General features: G+C 42.3%; 1 protein-coding gene across 1 annotated transcript; it reads left to right on the plus strand.

Moving 5' to 3' along the window:
- Positions 1-576: 576 nt before the first annotated feature.
- On the plus strand, positions 577-1,729 carry LOC311107678 (uncharacterized protein; the record flags this gene model as incomplete). Its single annotated transcript, XM_084150199.1, has 4 exons — positions 577-582; positions 639-747; positions 870-1,018; positions 1,101-1,729. The coding sequence occupies 4 exons, from the start codon at positions 577-579 to the stop codon at positions 1,170-1,172; spliced, it is 336 nt and encodes a 111-aa protein (XP_084006325.1). The 3' UTR covers positions 1,173-1,729.
- Between the last annotated feature and the right edge of the window lie 242 nt (positions 1,730-1,971).

Genomic DNA, 1,971 nt, shown 5'->3' on the forward strand with positions numbered 1-1,971 from the left:
AACTCTGAGTGCACTCTGGCACTCCAGATTGAATTGACGAACACACCCCATGGTGGCAACGATGTGGGCTGTGTGTAGCAGTTTGGCTTGGAAATCTTTTTTCGTCTGGTCACATACAGCTGATGTGTTGTGCATTGAAGTCCACAAGCGAAGGGAAGAGGTGAGAGGAGGAGAGTGCATAGATGCGAGAAGGAATACAACGTGGCTGTGTGTTTACACGTGATCAGGGGTATATTCATTCCGCCGATTCTGTTGTAAAACGTTTCTTAAACGGAAGCAAATGGAACAAAACGGGGATAAACATACCTGAATTTGTCCAATACAAATTTGTCTCTCAACCTGTGTGCACTTACGCTGTAAACTTTAATTCATAGTCTAGGTTGTAGCAACCTCATGATGGTTATAGGGAAAATGTGAGTATCATGTAGTAGCCTAAACCTATCGCTGTTACATTAAACTGGGTGAATGGAATATGAATAACAGTCATCCAATATGCTGTATAGAAATAAGGCCATGCTCATTTTTTAAAATATCGTCCTCCCTCATCTTAAACAGCACTGACCGCCACTGTTGGACATGCCTGTAAACTCCTGCTGCATAACAGTATCAGTGAGACACTGCTCTCTGTCTCCCTCTAGCTGTCCAAGAAGCAGGAGTTCCGCAGTGACACCAATCTGTCTGAACCTGGCTGTCAAAGAAATGTCTTTCTCACCAACGCCAACTCCAGATCTCTGCCTGCTATTACAGGTACAACACACAAACACACACACACACATGCACACACACACACACACACACACACACACACACACACACACACACACACACACGCACACTCCCTCACACACACACCCTCTCCCTGTCCGCAGGTCTGTCTCTGTCTGTGGCCAATGGTAGTGAGGAAGCGGAGTCAGCCCGGTCCAGAAGGGACAGTAAGAGCATGTCTGTGTGTCTTCCTGGAGACCGCACCGCTGACAGACGCTCCAAAGGGGTCATCAACCTGCTCTTCGGGACCAAGGTACACACACACACACTCAACAACAATTAGGTACATTGTGTGTTCTATCGAAAGGGATGTATGTTTATGTTTGTTCCAACAGAGCATCAAGTCTGAGCAACAGGACAACAAGTCGTCTACTGATCCAAGCAACAAGAAAGCCAGTCATTTCTAACAGCCATCCATCATACATGATGTACCCTCAGTGCCTTTTAACCTGCTCTGCTTTGAATGCCAGTTAACACCAGGGGCTATTCCCTTGCTAGAAACTCCTCTTTGGAAAGAGCTATCTGATCTGCTCTTTTTTAATAAAGTTTTAAAGACTTGTTTGCGCTCACACAGGCACACGCACACAATGAGTGCGAGATGGAGGGAAATGGAGAGAGAGACAGACAGATTCTCTGAAGAAATTCTGCCGAGCATGCTTTTAAACTTCTGCTCTCATATATTTTATAATAATTTCAAATGAGAACATTTTCATTGACTGTCCTTCTCTAATAATGGTGTTAGCAAGCATTCAATTTATGAAACAATGAATAAAGAAATATCAGAGTCAATTTCCCCACCGATGTTTGACAGAGTTGGTTTTTCACTGCAGTCAATGACCAAAAGCGCCCTCTGTGGCCTCATGGGTGGAATAATATTAAACATTTTCATAATTTCATAATAAAGACAAAAATACAGTGTTTGTATGTCAAACAGTTTTGTTATAACTCAGTCTTCTGTGATGTATATAACATGTAATATTGGGATGGAAACTAAAAATGTAATACATTTCAACTCTATATCTGACAAGGTACAGGTGTCTTCTTTTTTTAAGCCCATAACTATGTGTGTGAGGTGTATACTTTTGTATCAAAGTAGATTTGTTTAAGACTACCAAGATTCACTCTGTGTGACCCTGATTTAGCCCACTGCAGTAGAAGGTTAATGTGACTTTAGAACATAATGGATGAAATAATTGAGGTTATGGA

The sequence above is a fragment of the Coregonus lavaretus genome (genome assembly GCF_964263955.1).
Source record: "Coregonus lavaretus genome assembly, chromosome: 32".
Lineage (NCBI taxonomy): Eukaryota > Metazoa > Chordata > Actinopteri > Salmoniformes > Salmonidae > Coregonus > Coregonus lavaretus.